Here is a 21,687-nt window from a genome sequence, read left to right on the forward strand (position 1 = left end):
GTCGAGGTATTCCGAGCTGCGTTTTTCCCACGAAAGACACTGTGATGGAGCTGCGTTCCAAGAAGCGTCTGGATTGTTTACCCAGGGAGGCCAGGCAGGACCGGCTGGGCCCAGGACTGATCCCCAGCAGAGATCCCCTCTGGGGGGGAGAGGATATGCCCTTACAGCCCGTCTGAGGCCCAGGCCTGGCAGCCTCTCTGTTCCGCTCTCTCCCCCTCCCTCCCAACACAATGGGATCCTGTGCCTTTTTTGGGATCAGTTTTGTTTGCTTCTCTGTGGAACAGGCAGTCACACTGAGAAATCACAGGATAAGGTGTCTGTCTAAGGGTGAACCTACTCTTTCTTATTATTTCTCTCTCTTTCTCTCTCTCTCTCTCTACTGGGAAGACGGCATGTACATTGATTCTGCATCTATTCATTTGGTGGACACTTTTGTCTAAAAAGCATCTGAACAACTGAAGTTCCTTGTATCTGAACCTACAGTTCAGATTTACTGTTACACATCCCTCTTCTCTGACTGTGGGTCCTAATTTGAATGATGGGCAATGCGCAAAGTCTTAAGCCTAACTAAAGCTGATTCAAAATCTAGGCAAAATAAATTTGCTAATTTAACACCATGGCCAAGACTGCAAACATTGATCGGTGACCCCACATGACACTCTTGTACTTTTCAGCATTTAAATTAGGGCCTACTATTACTAAACAATAGCAATTCTTGCAGATTGACCAAAAATCTCATCCGTCATTCAGCTAACTCTTCCCATTAACCAAGCAAACACCTGGCAACCGCTTGCTGGGCTTTCTGGTAAGGATGTATTGCACACTCTTACTTGATGTCTGGTAACATCATTTTTAAAACCAGCAGTTTCCGTAATGTTTGGGCTTGCCAGTTATCATCAGATTTACTGTCTGGTCTTATCTAGCAAACAAAACACATTTGTGTTGACACACGTTGGTTTGTTGCGGCTCCCATTCAGATCTGTTTGAGTTCATTACCCTCCACCCATGTCGGTATGGTATGTCTCTCTCAGTGCAGGTGGATCCAACTTGAGCTTCTGAATGAGATCTATTTTCAAGGACTGGAGTGTGTGTGTGTGGAATGTGTGTGTGTGTGTGTGTGTGTGTATGTGTATGTGTGTGTGTTTATGTGTGTGTGTGTGTGCGTTTATGCGTGTGTGTGTGTGTGTGTGTGTGTGTGTGTGTGTGTGTGTGTATTGCATGTGTGTATATGCGTGTGTGTGTGTGTGTGTGTGTGTGTGTATGTGTATGCGTGTGTGTGTATGTGTGTGTGTATGTGTGTGTGTGTGTGTGTGTGTGTGTGTGTGTGTGTGTAGCCTGAGCTGAAGGGCAAATACAGTGGAATTGGCTAAACCACCATGGAGAAACCTAAATGAAGACCAGGTGCGCTGCTGTCTCTTATTTTTTCTGTTTCAGATCCTTTCCCAAGGTCACGTTGTCTGTCTTTGTTTTCTGGCAGAAAGCCCTGCCCTCCTTCATCCCACAGCTCCACTTAATGCATAATGGTTTACACAGAAAATGAATTATGTATTCATTCCTTCTAGACACATGTGCGCACACACACACACACACACACACACACACACACACACACACACACACACACACACTCACAGACACACATACGTCACATTCAGGCAGCTATCGTGCTTTATGGCCTCAGCAGCTGCTGGTTGGCAGCAAGCTTCAGGTAGCGTAGGGCCATAAAATGCTCCAAGGCTGTTCTGGTGGCTGCAGGGATGCCGTATAATACAGCTTCTGCCTGTAACCATGGCTACATATGACATCAAAGGAATGGCGTGAGACAGAGTCGGGACTGTGGATCATGTGAGAGAGACAACTGCACAAATTTAATCAGTTGAGCATGAGGACTGTTCTTTGTGTACTGGAGCAAAGTGACTGCTCTCTCTCTCTCTCTCTCTCTCTCTCTATCGTAAGCCAGGTTTCCACTGCAGGGACTCGGTACACTACCCAGGTAATGGGGACATGTTGTACACTCAGGAACCCAGTGCTATTCAGCCCTTTCAGTCGTTGTGTCTCCACTGCTTATAGGACCTACAGATGCAGCCTATGCTCCACAATCACAACGCCAATTAGATTAACTAAAATGGCAAGGCAGTTGTAAATCCCTATCACCACATTGATACACCTCACTTGTTAAATCCTCTGCATTTTGCTTACAGTATGTGTTCATTGACAGTAATGTAAACAGTCTTACTACCTATACCTAAATTCTCTACTTTGGAGGCTAAAAGTATTTATGCTGGTTTTGAATATCAACATTTAGAGAGAGATAGCCTAATCTTAGATTTTCCACAAATACCTCCAAAGGAGTGAATTGTGAACTGTCAATAGACACCATACCTAAGAAAAGCTGTTTCAAATTGAATGTTGGATTATGTTACTTGTTGACTTGTTACCATCAACATTTGTTACAGCCTTTCATTGTACATTAATTTGTTCATTCAGTGTACTGTGGTAAAAATAAAGTATTAATCCACAGAGGCAAAAAGTAATGCACATATAAGCAAGCCGACCGTATGGCAGATTACAAAGCTTTGTTTATGATGCCAGAGACAGGTTACAAACACACAAGCATCCCAGGTAAGCATGAGAGCAACACGTCTGTCGTAGACAGAGTCTTACCACTACTTATAGGACTAAAACAGGATAAACAAGATATTCTTGATGGAGTACATAAAATGAAAATAAAACAGCTGTCATGATAAAGAAAAAACGTATTACTCCAGACTCCCTAAGGGAGGTTGACCTCAGAGGTCATGGGCAAGAGTAACCCAAAAATAACTGAGATCATTCTTGTAATGTCTCATTTCTTTAAAGCAGTTGGACAACAACAACCCGAGTAGACATGTAACAACTACGTGTAGTCTAATTACGGGAAATTGTCCCACAGCACTTCAACACAGCAATCTAAATGTAAGCTATATCTGTATCTGTAACCCCCACACACACACACACACACACACACACACACACACACACACACACACACACACACACACACAAACACAAAGAAGTGGGCCTAGGTTAATGTATACGCCTACTGATGAAAGGGCAGTTGTAGCATAGAGACCATGGAAAAAGATGAAAGATGTTACACTAAGTATGGACACTCCTTGGCCATCAAGTGGTGCATAATTGACCTACCGACTTACTGAATAGGGCACTCAACAGCTGTCTCAACATGTCAACAAACGGAGAAGTCAGGGTTTGTTCACTTGAATACACTAGACACAGATTCTCTTTAGGTCAGTTGGAATTTAAAAAATATATAACTTAAAAAAATCTGAATGATCAAGTTTCCAAAAAACAGAGCTATTATTTTTTTCTGAAACAATTAATATAGCCACAAATCATCACTTTATAGGTGTGAATCTGCATACAACCGTTGGCTACACTATGGAGATTCTAAACCCAAAGTTACTCACTGGGCTACATTCCTATGACCTCACCATGTGAATTTAAGACCTCTGTGGAATTGCATTTAGTACTCAGGCACGTGGGGGCTAACTTAAGACACTTCCTGAGGTGGAATTCTGTGTCTCCTGAGACATCTGCTCTCTCTCTCTCTCTCTCCAGCATGACTATCCAGTCCATTACTGTAGGAACTGTAGTAATAGTTTGAACATGTCAGACTGTTTCTCAGTGCTGGGAAACTTCTTGGTCAGATGGAATTAAAAAAATAATAATAAATAAAATGATCAAGTTTCCAAAAAACAGAGCTCTGGTTTTCTGAATTCATGTTGATTTTTTTTTTTCTGAAACAATTAATATAGCCACGAATCAGCGATTAACAGGGTCCAAGCAGCTGGTTTTATCAAATATAACAGCAGGTAAGACTTGAAAATGGAGTACTTGACAACAAATTACCTTGCACAGGGGCAGTGCACAGGAATCAAACCTCAGTCTTTCATAGATGCTAATGACTGCTAGCCTGACGAGCCAGACCCACATTAAAATGTAGGGTCTGGGCACTCACCGTTCGCAGTGCTCAGTCCGAGGGGCGGGATAATCAGTTGTCTTTCAAATTCCCTCTGCACGCTAATAGGACAGCGGCAGCTATGAGTCCCATCGTTTCCCACCAGCGGAGCTAGTTGGCTAGTTCAAGCGTTTGCCTACTTAATAAAAGCTTAACTTCGTGTCACACTGTTCGCCAGCAGCAACATCCATCTTATTTGTTTTCAAGTAGCAGGGAATTCAAGCCAAACCGTTGCAACTCTGCCATCAATCATTATGTTAAGCCCACCTAACGACTCTATACACGATTTCATTGGCCTGATTAAGTTTCGATTTCTGGAGCTCACAAGCCAACGGAGAGTTGCTAGACTAGCCCTGGCAGCAAATGTAATTTGCGGCCGCTAGGGGCGCGTCTAGATTTCTAGGCTAAATGACTGCACCATATATGTATAGCCTAATGGAACTCTGGTAACAGAGTTTAGCTATTGTAGTTTATAAACAATTAAGCAATTAAGGTATTTGAGATTGCAAGCCACAGCCATGAAGCCTAGCACATAGCCAATTTCAAAACAATGCCTGTCTTGCCGAGGTAAGATAAATGTGGGGCTCAAACCCCTTGCTTGGTATCCAGACACTTTACTGAACCCATACAATTGTAGCCTACACATTCCCAAAGAATGGATTAAGCACAGGAAGTTTTATCAGCTTGGAACAATTGTATCATGCCATCTTGGTCAGAGTCATAATTAGCCACTTCCTTGAACGCACATGTGGTGGTTCTTAGCAAGATTAGAACAAGTTATTGCAGAATTTATGACATGTGATATATCAGTGTTTAAGACATTGACACATTTGAAATGGAGTGTGGACCTTGAAACAAAAGCAGCACAAAGATAGGTAGCACAAAGGACAGTAGAATATTACTCTTCAAGCGGAAGTTGAACTTCGTGATGTGCAGGTTCAGGCCCTGACACTTATTGACAGTGGTAAGGGGAGAAGCGGGGAAGTTAACAGAGTCTGGCTGTGTTCAGAGGTAGAGGAGCTGGAGAATCTCTTGGAAGCCAATGTCCAGAAACCAAGGATGTGCATGTGGTGGATTAATGAACTTTAGAATGTTAAATGAATGGGTTCAATGAATAATAATGGGGACAAAAAAAGGGGTTCTTGGACTTAAATATAGCTTTAAATTAATGAATTGATTTGATTAAGAGACATTTAAACATGAGCACCATGGAATAAAAAACGCCCACCGACGTCATATGACGTCACACCTGAAAGCTGCCTGAATGACATCGGCGCAAATGCGAGCGTGTCAGCAGAGCTCGAGTAGAGAAGGTGGCAGGAACTCGGTTTGGAGAGGCTTAGTACTTTCAACAGGCACAGACAACATTTCAGCAGGACCAAATTTCAGCAGCAGCAGCGCTTCTTAAAAGAAACACACAATGGCCGAGATAGCGATAGAGGATGGAAAAGCTTCAAATGGCGATGCACACCTTCAGGAGCCACTGGCCAACGGACAGCCCGGTGGCCAGCCGAGCAAATCACCAGAAACAACCGCGGAAAAGTTAAAAAGAATAGCCTTAGCCAACCTGTTGGTTATTCTAACAGTAGCTGGTGTTATCGTTGGAGTGATGATTGGGCTTGGTGTGCGTTCAGCGGGACTCAGCAAAATACAGATCATCTATTTCGGCTTCCCCGGCGAGCTTCTGATCCGTCTCCTGAAAATGATCATCATTCCGCTGGTCGTTTGCAGTCTCGTCTCAGGGGCCGCCAGCATTGATCCCAAAGCCCTGGGCAAGCTGGGTGGCTGGGCGATGCTCTTCTTCCTAGTGACCACCTTGATCGCATCAACCATCGGGGTGATCATGGCATTTCTGATCAAACCCGGAGTAGTGACCGGGGCTAAACCCATCATCGCTGGTTTAGATAATTCGACGGTCCAGGCGAAGGAGGTGATCGACTCCTTTTTAGACTTGGTCAGGTAAGTCTCTACATCACAACGGGAAACAGTACATAACAATCAAAACATATTGTTTGATGTTTTAGCTGGCTGACATAAAGGCACGAGGAAATACGTTAACATTAACTTAGACACATGGGAACGGAGTTGCATCATCTAGCACCAAGAACTGCGTAGAGATGGGCGATTTCCAGTGTCAGTTAACGTAACCAAGTTTAAATTAACGTTAAGTGTCTGATATACGCGCCATTTAAGTAAACGTTATGAGTTTACTGTGTAGTAAAGTTAACAGACCACACGTGAACTGATCTGGGAAGATTCGGTTCATTCAACGCCACATGTGCTGTAAGGAAGTCATGCCGTTGCATCAGCAACGGGCAACTCGGAGCTAGCCATGTGTAGCGTGAATAGGTAACTTATCCTAGTCAGTAGGCTAGTTAATACCCCCAGGTACCAGATGGCTAAATCCTGCTGGGCTAGTCGGAGAAGTCTGTTCGAGTTGCATTTCATGCTCCCATTTCTTCAGCTCATGTCGAGTTGAGCGGAATTATTTTTTTGAACATCTTTTTGAACTTATCAACCCGTTATAAAGTTGTCTTCAGTAGCTGTAGGCTTCATCGCCTACAATGTTACATGATGGTAGCCTAACAATGTAGTATACATAATAGGCTACAGGAAGAAGACGATTTACTGGAATTGTTCCTTGTTTCCATGTGGCCTCACGCTATCAGTGAACTGCTAGACGACCATGGGAAGGAAGTCCATTTAAAAAGTCGGAAAATTGGTCAAAACCCATTCAACGCCCTCTGGCCCTCGCCCAGAATGCTGAAATTAGCCACTTTATTAGTTATATCATTGCGTGGAAAGTATGTTATGGTGTGTCCTCCCTGACACGTGTATCTGTGTAAAACAGCCGTTTTGGGTGGAGCTCACTGAACGCGCTGGCACAAAATCTCCCCTTTTAGGCCGGCCTCTCTCCAAAAACGGTCATAGCCCGGATTTTTGCCATGTGTTTACCCTGACACGAGATGAGGAAAGTTAAGACAGAACATTCTGTCCCCGGCCTTTTATTACCGAGCCTAAAACTTAACCTTGCTTCTGATGAAGCAGCAGGCTGTTTTTCTTGCCTCTAGGTTATATGTATTTAATCATGTGTGTTTTTGTAAAGATTCAGAGCAGGCTTTGTTAAATAGTACAGTTATTAGGATTTGTCTACTCTAATCTGTTGGATTTAGTTGTTGTTATCATGTGTACTTCCTGTTTGAAATGGCTCCCCTTGCCTCAAGATCCTCTGAGATGATTTAAGCACAGCATACACTATAAAAGCCCCATTCAGATGGTTTACTGAACTCATAGATGCTGATGGCCGCCGGAGAACTTTCTCTGATGACAGTTAATGTGTTGTTGTCTTTATCGTTACCTTGACTTCACCTTGGAGGGACCAGTGCACCCACAACATATGCATCTGAACACAAAGAAGTTCAAGAGCTGTTCATCAGAGCAGCACACATTCACAGTTGATGTTTGCACATGTGATCTGGTCTGTGGACCTCAATCCAACTTGCAGACTATTAGTCTGTCTGTTTTTATTATTTTTTAATTTGTTTTAAATTATACACCCCCCCCCACACACACACACACACAGCTTTTATCCCACCTCTGTCACCCTGCATTGTGCAACAAAGGCTCCTAGAGAAAGCCATTCTTTATTGAACTACTGAGCTCTATGTGATTAACAGCTCAAGGAAGTTCTTGAAATTGTAAGCCCTCTTTCATGACTTCTAACAATACTTACAGTATATGAGTGCATTCAAAGTCATCTCTTGCTCCCCTCCTCCTCTTTCTTTCTTTCTTTCTTTCTTATTCCCACTCCAGCACTCTACTGAACCCCCCAACATTACCTGCCTTTGCAGAGTGCTGGCTCTTTGTGTGGCAACTTTCTATGGCTCTCTCTGTTGTGGTGACTTCTTGTCCCTTTGCAAGAAGAACATTGTTGTTTTGGAAATGCTTCAGCCTGCTCAGGGTCACACTGGCGTGGGCTGGTTACGAGCATCTTCTGAGAGTTGGTCTCTCAGCTCAGCCAGTTGAAACCATAAAGAACTGGCAGTCTTTCACTCCCCAACCACAAAATGTATCTCTCTCTCTCTCTCTCTCTCGTATCTGTCCACATGCAATGTCCTGTCCTGTTCCCTCAATTTCTCCCTTTTACATATCATGGGTTTTAGTCTATGTATTGGTATTTATCTCTAGATCAGTAACTTTTTAGTTTTTTAATTTTCCTTTCCTCTGTTGTGTGTCCTCTGTGTGTGTGTGTGTGTGTGTGTGTGTGTGTGGGGGCAGGCAGGCAGGCCTCACGGCAGGGGCTTAATTAGGAAGGCCGTGTTGGTCTTGTGAACACACACACACGCGCGCCAGCACAATTGGCGTTAAGTGGGATGTCGTCCAACAAAGTTAGCCCCCTCAGTGGGGGACCCTCTTTTGTGCTACAGCCTGCCGTCAAACTACTGTGGAGAATCTCATCTATCTCTCTCTCTCTCTCTCTCTCTCTCTCTCTCTCTCTCTCTCTCTCTCTCTCTCTCTCTCTCTCAAACACACACAGTAGCCTAGGGATGTTTAAAACTACATATCTTCTCAAGTGCACATGATCATTTTTTACAAAAGTCTTCTTACTTTATTGCCTCATCTCTCTCTAGCCCCCCCCCCCCATGTGTTTTCTGTGCTGCTCTTGACGCTCTATTTTAAAGATGCAGTATTTGGCCTATATTCAGTAAAATACACAACACTACCACACTGTGAAGCACATGGTGGTTATGGGGACACTCCTACACACAACCAGACTTTTTAACCAGGTATTTCTCACTCCCTACTGGTTCAGAATTGTGGTGGCGTAATGGTGCCTGTTTGTAGCCAACACTTCTGACAATGAATGCTGATGTCAACAAAGGCAAGTCTGATGAAAACATTTTGGACTCCTTTATAAGTGAGCTGGTGTGACCTATACAATGTTTGTCTGCAGGGTGGGCTGCAGTCTTGCACTCTCCTCCCTGCCTTTCACGGTGCAAAGAGCTGTAGATCCTGTTTCATAACCTGCAGGGGTGTTAAGTTACCGGTTCTGCTGGCACAAACACTCCCTAACTGTAGTACACACACACACACACACGGACATACCGATAGGCACATGCTCCACATCTCCCTACCCGGCTTCTACACGTCATGTAAACAAAAACATATTGCCTCACCAATCCCCTGCCACACACACACACACACCACCCCCAATAAAGCCACTTCCTTATGTGCAGTCACAAATAGAACGGCCTCTTGCCAGCCATGCTAGTTCATAGTGTTCAGTTCACTCTGGTTTATTTCAGAGGTGGCCCATCTATGTTGGTCTATCGAAGAACGATTTCTCATGTTGCATGTCTATGCTGAAACTGTGCTTATTGGGTCATAAACCCAGATTTCATATTTGGAATCCGTTATGGTCCCCTGGGTCCCTCTGAAATCTGATGTTACTCGAATGTGGGAGAGCATGTGGCTGTGATGTGATTTTATTCAGATAAAGTGACAGCTGTGTTGCTGGTGCTATGATTTGCATAGAGGAGCACAGGTGTGTGTTTGATTGTGTGTAAGTGACAGTGTGTGTTCCATTAAGTTTGGAGACATCACATGAATTCAGTGGAGCAACAGGAGGGCTAGGCTGGAACATTTATTAACGGCATTCTTCTGTTATCTGCCTGTTCATGTAATATCTAACATGGGTGGGGTAGGTGTGTGTGTGTGTGTGTGTGTGTGTGTGTGTGTTTGTTTTTGTGTTTACACACTTCACAGTGGTACATGCTGTTGCGTCTGTAGTATTCTTAGCATGGCAGGACGGATGGTCACTTGATGTTCCATCTTGCTGCATGCTGTGGCTGCCCACTGGCTAAATCTGGGAGCACCATGTTGCTGCCTGACTCTGGGAGCACCATGTTGCTGTCTGACTCTGGGAGCACCATGTTGCTGCCTGACTTCGCGTATTCCTTCTTGCATTTTCCTACAACATAGAGACCCCTCTGCCACCCCGTGTGTGTGTGAGTATGGCTGTGACCTGTGTGTGTGTGTCGTGAGAGTATGGCTGTGACCTGTGTGTGTGTCGTGAGAGTATGACTGTGACGTGTGTATGCACATTCTCGAGTCTCTCTCAGAGGTCGAGCTCTAAAGTTGCTCTGATATATGGTCCGATGGCTGGGCTGAACACCAGACAGACGACTTGGCAAATCACACCAAACACCGAGACATTAGATCAGTGCCACGCGACACGCACGCACACATGGCATGCTCTCTCTCTCTCTCTCTCTCTCTCTCTCTCTCTCTCTCTCTCTCTCTCTCTCTCTCTCTCTCTCTCTCTCTCTCTCTCTCTCTCTCTCTCTCTCTCTATCTCTCTCTCTCTCTCTCTCTCTCTCTCTCTCTCTCTCTCTCTGTCTGTCTGTCTGAAATACACAAGCACTCACCCCCTCACACTCTCAGAGAAGTGCACGCGCACACACACACACACCTCATAAAAACGTACTTAAACAGAGACACCTTTATTAGCAGCCTTCTGCTGAATGCTCAGTTCTAAAATCGACGCCTCGTACGCGGTCACAAGGGGAGCCCTGTAGGAGGCCAAGACCGCTTGGCTGCGGGAGCTGCCCGCACCTCGATCACAAGTTAGACACAACGTGTGGAGCCCATCTCCTCAGTCCCCTCACGTCCACCATCACACACACACACACACACACACTCACACTCACTCACTCATTGGTGTTGACTCACGGGTGCATATTTACATAGGGCTTCCTGTTTCCACCTCTACTATATTGCTGCCATGCGTAAAAGGCATGCAGAAGCAGACTGTAAACAAATGGCTGCCCTTGGGGGGTTTCCTACTGTACCATTAAGAAAGCACAAAAGCAGGATTTTGCATGTGGTATTAGTGTGTTCGTGTGTCTCGCGTCTTTCTCGCTTCCACCCACTCACTCATGGCATGCGCACACACACACACACACACACACACACACACACACACACACACACACACACACACACAGATTTCAGGGATTATCTTGCACTCAGGTAACTAAATACTTCCGTTTTCCCCTCCCTGCATCCTACTGTAAATATGTGGGTCAGAGAAACAAATCAAATTTTCCACTGAGCTGTACAAACCGGGCTGCTGTTAATCCAGCATCACTGTGTGTGTGTGTGTGTGTGTGAATATGTGTTTGTGAGTGTGCACACGAGAGAAAGGGGAAGTGTGCCTGTGTAGCAGATAACGGATAACGGACACACATTATATGAAGTGTGTGTGTGTTTGTGGTACTGGGTGGATTCTACTGGGCCGGAGAGGAGACCAGTGATTTACCGGTACTTGGCCAGCTCGGACACCCAGTCCTCTCAGTATTTTGGGTTAGCGTAAGCAAACGGTTGAGGTGGGTGAGGAAGTTGAGGTTGTGTGTGTGTGTGTTGTGTTGTGTATTGTGTGTGTGTGGTGTGTGCCATTATCTACTGTGCCTGCAGCAGCTGTAGCAGCAGCACCATTTACCCTCCCTGTTATCCCTGACCATGTCTGCGTTTACAAAGCACCAGAGCTGGAAAAAGTACGAAAATATAAAGTACCAATACCTTGATGAAATATTACTCAAGTACAAGTTAAAATACCGATCTGAAAATGTACTCAAGTAAAAGTAAAAAGTAGTTCATTTAAAATGTACTTTTAAGTAAAAGTTACTTAGTTACTTTTTTTTTTTGGGGTGGGTACCAGAACAACGACTTTCTAATGAGGAGATACAGCACTCAAAAAATCCTCCATAGTGCATGGGGTTAGTTTGTAATGCCAATATGGCAGTTGTCTACACATCACAACCCTTCCACGGCAAAACGTCGACATGTGAATACATTGAGCCAATCATGTGGTGTGCTGTGAAGACATCGTGATAACCATCTGTTGTGATCTTGCTGCTGGAGCAAGATTGGTGTCGTGAAGCCCTTACGCACACGCATTTCTGCGAAATAGATGCGCGATAAGTGCCCAAAAGTGTTGCAATATGGCTGCGGTGGAGGTACTTGCCTGATAAGGGCGTTGAGAAATGGAGATCTATGTGAAAAATCACCGGAGTTCTCCTTTAAGTTTGAGCAGTAGTTGATTTTCAAAGTTAGTTGCACTCATCCTTGGGTCACTTTGCAGTGAACAGTAATCCAGCACAACTGAAAAGCCCCTCAAAGGCAGCTGAGGCAGGCAGGCCAATGTTGAGTTGCAGAGAGTTTTTTTTATATTTGGAAACGAGCAGAAGGTTCAGCAGATTAAAGGGTGTCGAACTGGGGGGGAAAGTGGGAAGTATAGGGCCCCAATGGAGGAGAGGGCCCTTGAAAAGTGGAATACAGGGGGCACAAAATTTTCACCAGACATTAGTAATAACTCCGGTAATCCACACATAAAAAATCCAAACGACTCCATAAGTAGAGTCATGTGTAATGAAGTGGAATAACACAGGGAAAAAGTATTGAACACGCTAAGAAAAAGCACTAAGGCAAGGAAAGGGAAGGAACGAGCTGAAATCTGTAAGTAGTTAGAGAGTAGTTATCCTTTCTATCTGTGCAAATTAATATAAGCTTGGTTAGTAGCCTACATATCGATGGGCTATAAAAAGGTTTTTCATTACCAAGGTGTCACACAAGAAACATTTCATGATGGATAAAAGCAAAAAGCTCTCCCAAGACCTTTGCAACTTTATTGTTGCAAAACATATCAATGAAACTGGTTACATATGCATTTCAAAACTTCAGAATCTTCCAGTAAGCAGCATGGGAGCCATTATCTGCAAGTGGAAGAAACATCACTGCATCATCAACCGGCCTTGCACAGGATCTCATCGTAATATTTCTGACCAGGGAGTCAGAAGGATAGTCAATTCCAAGAGCCAAGGACCTTTTCGGAGAAAGCTCCAAAAGACTTGAAGGCAGCCAGTTCAATTAAATTCAATTAAACAGTTCTGGAAATAACTAAAGATCAGGATTCACAAGAGGGACCCCTGGAATCTGTTTAGAACAATGGGCCAAAATCACACCTGATACTGCGACTAATAAGTTTTGTCATACAGGAAATGTCTTGAAGCTGTCATTACAAACAAAGGCTTCCACAAAGTATTGAAGAAATTTCAGTAGGAACGTTCAATACTTTTTTTTCCTGTGTCATTCCACTTTATTACACATAACTCTTATGTTTGGATTTTTTATATGTGTGTTAATATAATGTGTGGTGAAAATTTCGAATATAGGCTACTCACTGGAAGTTTAGGCTAATTACTGAAGAAAAAAAATAAGCGTTCAATACTTATTTCCACCATATATTTATTTTACCTGAATATTTTAACTTACAAATTAAATGTCAAAATGAATGTCAGACTAAATGTAAAGTTTGACTGACTGGATTTTGGACTTTCCAAAGAAATGTGAGCACAAACATCAAAACACGAAATCCCATAGTGTTTGCTAGCTTGAATATCTCCGCAATCATTGGTGCTAAAACTAACTGAGACAACCCATTGGAATAGCATAAAATAGACTTTCATACGTTAGGCTAATCTGATGCATCTCGTGATCCATCTCCATCACTTTCAGAAAGACTGCATGGCGCCAGCTTAATTCATGTCCTGTTGTAGGCTACATGCTGATCATTATTACTAGGCTAGTGGTTTAGGGCGATTTTTTTTTTCTCTCCCTTTCTGCTTTCGTTAGTCTTAACTTTTTTTACTCAAGTAACGGATTTGGATTTTTGATGAAGTACAATACTTCACTCAAAATGAAATCAAGTAAAATTTAAAATACCGATTTTATAAACTACTTAACTTAAAAACAATACAAAATACACAGAAAAACTACTCAATACAGTAACGTGAGTAAATGTATTTCGTTACTTTCCACCTCTGCAAAGCACACACTTTGTGTGGGTGTGTGTGGTGGGGCTGGATGGACTGGGATTCCCTGCGCTGAGTGGTTTGATCCTGGTCAGCTTAACACCATGCTGATGGCATTAGGCCGGCCTTATCCTCACAGCCTGCCACTCCAGGAATGAACCCGTGTCCTGGTGAGGTGCCCGAGCCGCACCTGTCTAGTGATGCCAACCCAGACGGGCTTTCCCACAGCTGATTTTGCCCATAAATCATCCGGATCCAAATGAATGAGTTAATACTGTTTCGGCACTATGGTTTTGGCATGCATGTGTCTAGCAGGGGAAAAAGGACATTCCCATAGATAGTGGCTGTCACTGGGCAAAATCTGGCCTGGATTTTGGCTCGAACCAGGAAACGGTTTTGAAACTGTATTGGAAACAATATTGTTTGGAGACTGATTGTCTGCTTTTGGCAGACCTTTATCTCTGGTTGAAAACGTCTCCCAGAATCCTTTGCTTCGGGAAAGCTTGAGGAATGAATGCTGGAGAGGACCACATACAACTTAGGATGGGGCAGCAGGATGGGGCAGCAGGATCAGTGAATGGCATGATCCTGAGTGGACGCTGCGTTAGAAATGTTGGGGAGGAAATTACTTAAATAAATGGATCCTTTTGGAGTTTGACTGGCCTGTCTCTGGCCAAACACATTCCTCCCAATCCCCAGTGGATGCATGAGGAAAGAGCAGAGGTCAGTTTGAATGTTTTGGCTGTGCTTTTTGAATTATGTCCTAGTGTCACACTCTGAAGTGAAAGTCTGGGTTTCTTTAACTTGTGCTGCTTTGGCAAAAAAAATCTTCCAGCTGGAGGCCCATCCCTTCTGTAAATACATTAGATGAGTTTTTGCCTTATCCCTGTGTGTGTGTTAAATGTGTATTCACTGTGCGGGTTGAGCTCCAGATGTCCTTATTGACTCCTTCAGCTCAGCTGTCTGAACTAGCCTTCCTCTGTTTGGGAACAAGGGAGCCATTGCACTGGCTGGGAAATGAGAGAGGTGTTTGAGAGGTATTGGTGAGATTCACTTTGCTAGCAGAGATGCTAATCATCAAGGATCTCTGGTGCTAGGCTTACCTAAAGACACACAGCTGTTTTTCAAAGACTTGTTGGAACACACTGTTCGCCTCCTCAAGCACTGGCCCCAGCTACTTTAAGTGACTACTTTAAGTGACTGAAATATTCCTCCCATCACTTTTCTCTTACCTTTCTTTCTCCCTGTTTGCTTTTCCAGAAACATCTTCCCAAGCAATTTGGTGGCTGCCGCATTCCAGTCGGTGAGTTTTTGTGTTTTTTTCTCTCTTTTCTTAGCGCCTTTTGTGTTTTTCCATTTAAAGTTTTTATTATATTTTTTGATTTTCTACGTCCACAATTGCATGCTTCTCTTCCAAATGACGTCATCCAACCTGGATGTGGTGCAAGTACAATGGAAGAGAACCAAAAAAAGAAGGAGGGAAAAGAACATGTCCATTGTGACATTGTCATCTTGTTTTTTTTGTTTGTTTTGTTTTTGACCAAAACAGGTCGTTAGCACAGCGCTGTAGAGGACATTTTAATTAGGTGTCTTTAGTGGTCATCCAGAGGCTAATCTCAGCTGTCACTTTGTTTTGTTCCAGTATGCCACTCATTACAAACTCAAGGAGGTGGTGGTGAACGGAACGCCCAACTTCTCCGTGGAGAAGGTAGGTCCAGTGGCTTCTTCATAAATACCTGATAAAGCTATCCCACCCATACCCATAACGCCTGACATGGGACACCAGGATAATGTGTGCTCAGTATTATCTGTTCATATGTCATGTCATGTCTTTGCCCTGTATGAGAGAACTGTGTGTGTGTGTGTGGAGTATTATGCTTGAGTGATACACTGGTCCATAATTTTGTGTATGTATTGTATTCCATCTTTACTATTTGTGGCCCTGAACCACTTTTCTCCATGTGGACATAACTAAATGGTTAAAATGTGTGTGTGTGTGTGTGTGTGTGTGTGTTGTAGATCCCCTACGGTAAGGACGTGGATGGCATGAACATCCTGGGCCTGGTGGTGTTTGCCATTGTGTTCGGTATCGCGCTGAGGAAGCTGGGAGAGGAGGGGGAGATCCTCATCCGCTTCTTCAACTCCTTCAATGAGGCCACCATGGTGCTCGTCTCCTGGATCATGTGGTACGCATACACACACACACACACACACACACATACACACATGTTTCTTCAACAAGGCCAGAATGTTGCTAGTCTCTTGGATCATGTGGTACACACACAGACACGCATCTCCTCTGGTGACCACCAAAAACAAATGGGGACACAATAGCTGTAATAATCAGCGGATTTTTAACATGTAGCTGTCATGTTAAAAAGTATGTGTGAAACAGCAAAATTAACACATTTTTTGAGTGTTCAGCAAACATGGAAACCACTAGTGTCTGCTGCTCTGCTAGTATTAATGCTTATGGTCAAAAGAATTCTTCTACATAATCCCTGAGAATATCCCCAGAAAGCACTTTTAACAAAGAGGACCCCCCCTCTCTCTCTTTCTTTCTTTCTTTCTTTCTTTCTTTCTTTCTTTCTTTCTTTCTTTCTTTCTTTCTTTCTTTCTTTCTTTCTTTCTTTCTTTCTTTCTCCCTCTCTCTCCCCGTGTGCAGGTACGCTCCGCTGGGTATCATGTTCCTGGTGGCGGAGAAGATCGTGGAGATGGAGGACGTGGGCGTACTGTTCGCCAGCCTGGGCAAGTACATCGCCGCCTGCATGCTCGGCCACTTCATCCACGGCGCCGTGGTGCTGCCGCTCATCTACTTCGTCATCACGCGCAAGAACCCCTACAGCTTCCTGCTGGGCATCGTCACGGCGCTCGCCACCGCCTTCGGAACCTCCTCCAGGTGAGGACCAACCCCTGCGCCTCCGTTACCAGACCATAAATTAGACCATTAGAACCCTTAGAAACCGATTAAGAATAATGCAAATTGATTAGAATAGACACTGTGTATTTATTTGCGCTGCAGTTTCAATTGAGATAGTCTGGTGCTGATCAGACTAGTTCTGCTGGACAATCAGCCAGCATATTGGGGAGATGCCTTTCATTAGCTAGCAAATGGCTATATACATGTACGTGATGTTTCTAAATGGCTATATACGTGATGTTTCTAAATGGCTATATACGTGATGTTTCTAAATGGCTAATACGTGATGTTTCTAAATGGCTATATACGTGATGTTTCTTAGTCACTAACGGACGGGCGTGTTCTGATGTTTGTCCTTCGGTCAGTTCGGCCACGCTGCCTCTGATGATGCGCTGCGTGGAGGACATGGGGGTGTCTAAGCACATCAGCCGTTTCATCCTGCCCATCGGAGCCACGGTCAACATGGACGGGGCCGCCTGCTTCCAGTGCGTGGCTGCAGTCTTCATCGCCCAGCTCAACAACGTCTCGCTCAACTTCATCCAGGTCATCACCATCCTGTGAGTAACCTAGCACGCACACACACACACACACACACACACACACACACACACACAACCACACACACACACTACTGAGCCATACATACGCATAAAGTCACTGGCTTTCATCTACACACACCCCTACCACTTGCACACACTGATGTGGAATCACTCCTTTCTAGGAAGACCTATCCCATCGCAGAACAGCAGATCCGCATCCACTGTAATGTGTCCATCACAACCAACAGTGTTCTTAATAAGTCCTGATTAGTTTATTGGAATATAATGCGTCAGTCTTTTTCAAATGAGCTCTGAAGTCCTGATTAGTTTATTGAAATATGACATGTCAGTCTTTTTCAAATGAGCTCTGAAGTCCTGATTAGTTTATTGAAATATGACATGTCAGTCTTTTTCAAATGAGCTCTGAAGTCCTGATTAGTTTATTGGAATATGACATGTCAGTCTTTTTGGAAATGGGGCTCTTCCAATGATGCGTTTCTATGAATTTCTTGATGTTTGTTCTGCCTTCTGTTCTTTATCACGTATTCGAGGCCTCTCACCACATGTGCCCCAGACCTTATTGGTGCCATGAATTGTGTTCTAGTGTCCTTCTGATTCATCTGTTCTCTTGTTGTTGTTTTTCCTGAAAGTAGTTCCATTTTTCATGGAAGGTTCTTACAGACAGAATAGTCTTTGTGGACTCGGTCCGGCTGCACTCTGCGAGCACCTCTTTAGGGCCTCTCTCTAAAACACAGACTCTCGTTTCTTAACTGCCACACAAATACTACGCAATAAGTCTTGCTCAGTGTCTTAATGGCTTGGAGCGTGATTAAGGTTGGAGGGTTATTTGACTGTTAGTAAGTAACAGTAAGTTGTAGAGTAATTTGCTTGTCTACAGTATGAAAGCAGTGCTGTAGAGTTTTTTTGTTAATTAACCTTATATCCCGACCCCTTTTCAGAGTGACAGCCACAGCGTCCAGTGTTGGTGCAGCAGGCATTCCAGCAGGTGGAGTCTTGACCCTGGCCATCATCCTTGAGGCAGTGAGCCTGCCCACTAATGACATCTCCCTCATTCTGGCTGTCGATTGGCTAGTGTAAGTAACCAGGAAGTCTGAAGGACTTGTGGTGACATTTGAGATGGCCATTATACATCCATTCATGCCTGTTTTTAACTGTATTTTTTTTTTTTTTGTTTTTTTATGTCTTTTTCCTTTCGTTATGTTTCTCTTCTGTCTCTACCTTTCCCATTCTTTTCTTAATACTTTCTTCCTTTTCCTGTATTTTCTCTCCTCTCCCCTCTCCCTCCTCTCCCCTCTTCTCTCTCTCTCCTCTCCTCTCCTCTCCTCCTCTAGTGACCGCACCTGTACTGTGTTGAATGTGGAGGGCGATGCGTTTGGAGCAGGGCTGCTGCAGTACTTCGTGGACCGCCAGGCAGACACGGAGGCTCAGACGGGCCAGCTGACGGAAGTGCGTCTCGACGACGACGGCCCCGCAAAGCCAGAGAATTCGCCCCTCATCGAGAAGCGCGGACTGCCCGCGGCGGAAAACCCCCCGGCCTACACCGCCAACACACATGACATGGAGTCCGTCATGTAGAGGACCCAGGTCCTGCATCGCCCCCTTCTGGATGACAGTGGTCACACACCCACTCCACATCCTGAAAGCCAACCAAAGTGAACCGTGCACCACTTTTCCCATCACATGCCATCTCCCAGACTGAGGTGCTGTAAAGAGGTTGGCCATTGATCTCTTGCCCCCCCCCAACCCCCCCGAACTATAATCATGGACTGCTGTATATTTAAATGTTTAAACATGCAGCACATGTTCATCTCTGCGTCTCCTCAGCTCTGTGTCTCCTCTCTAGAAGAGGGAGGAGTCACAAAATGAACAGAGCAGATGTCCTTTAGAGAGTGAGGGGGGAAAAAAGAAAGCAGACACTCTTTTAATGTGATGTATTTATTAAGTGGTCCGGAAATATGTCATGTCTTTTAATATTTTTTTTTTTATTTTTTTTTTTATTTTATCTTAAGCGCTAGTCATATCAAATTCATGCGAAGCATGTGTAACATTAACGCCTCCAGCCTTTTAGAGGTACAACTGCCGTTTCACCAGTCCTTACTACTTTTTTTTAAAGAAAATTGTATTTTGAGATTTTTCTTTTTAACAATTCTATTTTATTGTTATATTTGATAGTATTCTCCTGTCCCACCATGTCCTTCAGATGAAGCCATACTCGCTCGCACACTTACTGAAAGCACCAAGCCAAAGCCGAATATCTACATGTCCCTATGTTCACTTCTCTGCAATGCTCTGTAAGAGTCTCGGCTGCCAGGGCTCCGCACGACTCCTACAAGCCTACGACAACACTAGACCTCATGCAAAAATGAGGATGTGGGAGATTTTTTAAAGGTGTGTGTGTTCTGATTTGTTGCTTTTTTTGTGTGTGTGTGTGTGTGTGCGCAGTCGGTGTGTTCCTTACCAGTGGGCAGCGCAGTCGGTGTGTTTCATTTAGAAGCACAACCCTGTATGAAGAGCTTTCACAGATAAAAAAAAAAATGATGTCATTACCTAGATGAGCCTATAGCCATGTGTTACTGAACATTTGAGAACTGTTTTGTGCGTCTCTTTCTCCAATAGTAAGCACAACCCCGATGCAACTTCCTGAAGGATTTCCACACGGCCTTCTCGGCCTGTTTGTGTTACTCTATGCACAAAAAGTAGCGGTATGACTAACTTGTATCAGTCTACAGAGAGATGATGTATTATGGTGAAATTATGTAGTGCGGAAGTGTGCAGCCAGCGGCTGTGTGTTGGGTGTAAATTGTGGAATGTCTGTGTTGTGATTTCTGTTTCCCCCCTCCCCTTCTCGTTTTCCTCGTGTCGGCCTACTTCAAATCAGTTCTTGGTTACCTGGAATATTTTCATGGGCATTTAATTGAACCTTTGGATTTTTGGCAGGTTGGCGTTTCAGGACATGCAGTGTAAGGTCTGAGACCTACTTCAGACTATTAGATTGCATCTTTTTTTCTTCCCTTCCCACTAAAAAGTGAAATGCTTTAGCCTTGTGTACCATAAGCAGTCTAGAACTGGCTAGATACAGTCGGTCAAGCTTGTCCTCATTTGATGTAGAATTTCTGTGTACGTATGTAAATTCTAACCAATTTTCCCGTTCGCAGTCTGTCTGAAGTCTTGTTATGCACAGAAACCTATGCAGTTTTTTAAAAATATATATTTATCGGTTACAGCTTTTTATACTTCCGATTTGTTTTCCTCTTTTTCATTTGCTTTTTTTGTGCTAAATTCATCTACTGTAGATGATTGTCGACATATCTCTTGATAAGCTTACCAAAGCCGAAGAAAAGTCTCGGAACTGCTTGGCATCAGTGCTGCTTCCTGTAACTTCTAAGGTGGAGCGAGGAAGACTGTACCGGCTATATTTTAATCGGAACCTTTGACTGGGAAGATGAGCTGATGTTTCTAGCGAGATAAAGATGGAGACAGACAGACCGTCAACAAGGTCATTTTAGGCAGTTTGCATGTAAGGGTGTCATTTCCTCAAGGTCATACCATAGATTAGGCAAATGTGTCATTACAAACATTATTGATACCCAAATGTGACCACTCGTACACAAACCAAAATATTAAAATGCTGATGCTGGGAATCTTCTGCCGTTGACCCTATGAATTCCTCTGAGCTGAGCGGTCACCCTTAATCAGTCCTCGACAGACCGTGTGTCGTGGTTTTCCATCCACCAGAGGACCTTAGTTGTCACTCTTGCAACGTCTGTTTTATTTCAGTTTCATCTTGGTGTCCGTTATCTGTATGCAGCAGAAATAAATTAAGCGAGGGTGTTTCATTTGATTTTTTTCTTTCATTCCATCTGAAGTTCTATCACCTGAGGTTCCATCAGAGTGTTACCAGCCCAGAAAGCAGCTCCGAGTCTGGGCCAGAATCCGCTCTGACCCACATCTGGCCCAGTGTGTCTCACTGAGTCTGCTGCTCTTTGGAGCCTGTGTGCTGATGTGTATGGTGTTGATGTCAATATGTAGGGTATGGTATGGTATGGAATGGGCAGTGTGTTGGTAATTATGTAGTGATTCCTATCATGTCGAGTCCTGATGTGTCAATCATTGCCGGATCCAAAAAATGTCTGTTGGCGCTTTAGTACTCTCTGAATGTATTCCTCTCGGGCTGTAGAGTAATAAAGAACACCTTTTTTTTGAACAACTTTCTACAACGTTTTGTTGTCTCTGTGTATGATTTTTACATTGGAACACAATTGGGTTCTGCACAGCAGCAATTGGCCCTTGGTCCACTAATGAGTTTTTTGATTGATA

At 44.0% G+C, this 21,687-nt stretch overlaps 1 protein-coding gene across 1 annotated transcript; it reads left to right on the top strand.

Annotated features, from left to right (window-relative positions):
* The first annotated feature begins 5,294 nt into the window (after window positions 1-5,294).
* slc1a5 (solute carrier family 1 member 5) lies at window positions 5,295-21,570 on the top strand. The gene is made up of 8 exons (XM_048264366.1): window positions 5,295-5,977; window positions 15,151-15,193; window positions 15,533-15,598; window positions 15,910-16,076; window positions 16,556-16,789; window positions 17,176-17,367; window positions 18,309-18,443; window positions 18,702-21,570. The coding sequence occupies exons 1-8, from the start codon at window positions 5,439-5,441 to the stop codon at window positions 18,943-18,945; spliced, it is 1,620 nt and encodes a 539-aa protein (XP_048120323.1). The 5' UTR covers window positions 5,295-5,438; the 3' UTR covers window positions 18,946-21,570.
* Window positions 21,571-21,687: the final 117 nt, after the last annotated feature.

The sequence above is a fragment of the Alosa alosa genome, chromosome 15 (genome assembly GCF_017589495.1).
Source record: "Alosa alosa isolate M-15738 ecotype Scorff River chromosome 15, AALO_Geno_1.1, whole genome shotgun sequence".
Taxonomy (NCBI): Eukaryota; Metazoa; Chordata; class Actinopteri; order Clupeiformes; family Clupeidae; genus Alosa; species Alosa alosa.